Source organism: Myotis brandtii, unplaced genomic scaffold (assembly GCF_000412655.1).
Source record: "Myotis brandtii unplaced genomic scaffold, ASM41265v1 scaffold940, whole genome shotgun sequence".
NCBI lineage: Eukaryota > Metazoa > Chordata > Mammalia > Chiroptera > Vespertilionidae > Myotis > Myotis brandtii.
In genome coordinates, this window is record NW_005371877.1 from 894,391 (window position 1) to 896,066 (window position 1,676).

General features: G+C 69.3%; 1 protein-coding gene across 6 annotated transcripts in view; it reads right to left on the reverse strand.

Annotated features, from left to right (window-relative positions):
- LSP1 (lymphocyte-specific protein 1) overlaps positions 1-1,676 on the reverse strand; it is a 42,552-nt gene that overhangs the window by 28,532 nt on the left and 12,344 nt on the right. For 2 of the 6 annotated variants that reach the window (XM_014533112.1, XM_014533113.1), the window contains exon 1: positions 251-390. The exons of 1 other annotated variant lie outside the window; for it this stretch is intronic. In XM_014533112.1, coding sequence (XP_014388598.1) covers positions 251-360 — 110 coding nt within the window. In that variant the 5' untranslated portion in view covers positions 361-390. Of the gene's footprint in view, positions 1-250; positions 392-1,676 lie in introns of those variants that run through there. 3 more of the 6 variants (XM_014533115.1, XM_014533114.1, XM_005885933.2) reach the window with 3 other exon arrangements.

A 1,676-nucleotide genomic window follows, 5' to 3' on the forward strand; every position in this document is an offset into this window, starting at 1 on the left:
CGGCTGGGACTGCCTGGCACGGCTCTCGAGCGCTCAGGAGGCCAGGCCTTGGCACGTTCCCTGACACGCGACTGGTGGCTGGCACCGGCTGGAGCCTCTCCATCCCTCTCCCCGTTCTGCCTGCCCAGTGCCCAGACCCACCGCACACCCCGAGCCCCACGCGTGGCTCTGCCCGCAGTCACTGCCGAAACGCTTCTCCCGTGGGTCCTGCCCCGGGGTCTGTGCACGGGACCCAAACCCGGCTGCCCACCTGGCACCGGACCACTTGTCTGTCTGTTCCGCCTCTGCCCTCCCAGGGAGCCCTCGACCCCCAAGTGCACGAAGCAGCCAGACCCTCTGCCGGATGCCTCCACATGGCATCTGCTCCCAGAGCCCTGAGCACCCGCCTGGCCCCCAGCCTCTCTCTGAAGCCATCCTAGCTCCCCGGTGCCTCAGCTGATTGCTGGGGGGGGGGGGGCAGAAAGATCGGGGCTTGGCCACCAGCTCGGCCCTCATCCGGTCTCTATCCTGCCACCCCCTGTCTGTGTGTCCTCGTTCTGCTGACCCCGCTGCCTGCCCCGCCCAGAGAGGAGGGCAGGCCCCTGACTCCCCTGGGCCTCGCTTCCTGGGAGCACACACGGGGACATGGGGTGGACAACAGTGGCCCCATGTCCCACCGGCTGAGGTCAGGTGGACACGCCCTGGCCCTCGGCCCCGAGGTCCCGGCCGGAGCTGAAGGCCAGCTTGTGGCTCCTATGGCCACCCTCCCATCAGCCCGTCACCGATGAGGAAACTGAGGCTTAGAGGTGCAGCATCTTCCTGGGGATTCCAAACCCACAGCCCCCAGGAGCAGGTGGGGGGCAGCAGGCAGTGGCAGGCCGGGTCCCCACTCGGGGCTCAGCCCAGGTGCAGAGACTCCACGCTGTGCTCCCACCCTTCCCTCTGCCCTCTCTCTGTCCCACCTGCCTCCACCACCACCCTGCCCCCGCGCTCCCACCTGCCCCGAGGTGCAGGAGCAGGCACTAGACGGTGCTGCCCACCCCCTGGGGTCACCACCTCCCCGCCTGCCCCTCTGGTCTTCCTCGGCTGTGTGGGGACAACGTGGGGGGGCCGGCCAACATTGGGGGCACCCATGGCCCCTCAAGCACCCCATCTCCTGCCCCATCCATCCCTTCTCCTCGTTGCTTTCACTTGGCCTCTCCCTTCTCCTGCCCCTGTCCTGGCCCGTTCTGGCCCCGTCCTGGCCTTGTCATTCCAGTCTGTACAGTCGGTCCCTGTCCCCAGAGTGGACCCCTCTTTCTGCCGTCACAGCGGCCCCCCGTCCCGACCTCTTCCCTTCTCCCACCACCTGGACATGCCCTGCAGAGCCCGCAGGGCACAGGCCCCTGCCCCCAGCCTCACCTCAGAACCCATAGGCAGCAGCCCTCCCTCCGGCCACGCGCGCACCTTCTGGGATGTGCCGGGGTCGGACCCCACTCAATGCCCAGGGCCCTGCCCCTTTCCTGCCCCCCGGGGCCTGCCGAGGGCCTCTCTCCCCTGAGCTCCCACCTGCAGCCGGGTGCCCGCCTGCCCCGGGACACCTGTGTGGGCTAAGCCCTGGCCACCAACCTGAGCTGAGCTGCTCTGAGGGTGACGAGGGGGTCCTGGGGGCTGGGCCCCTCCAGCCATTCCTTGGGGCCGGGAGCCCCGGGCACCCT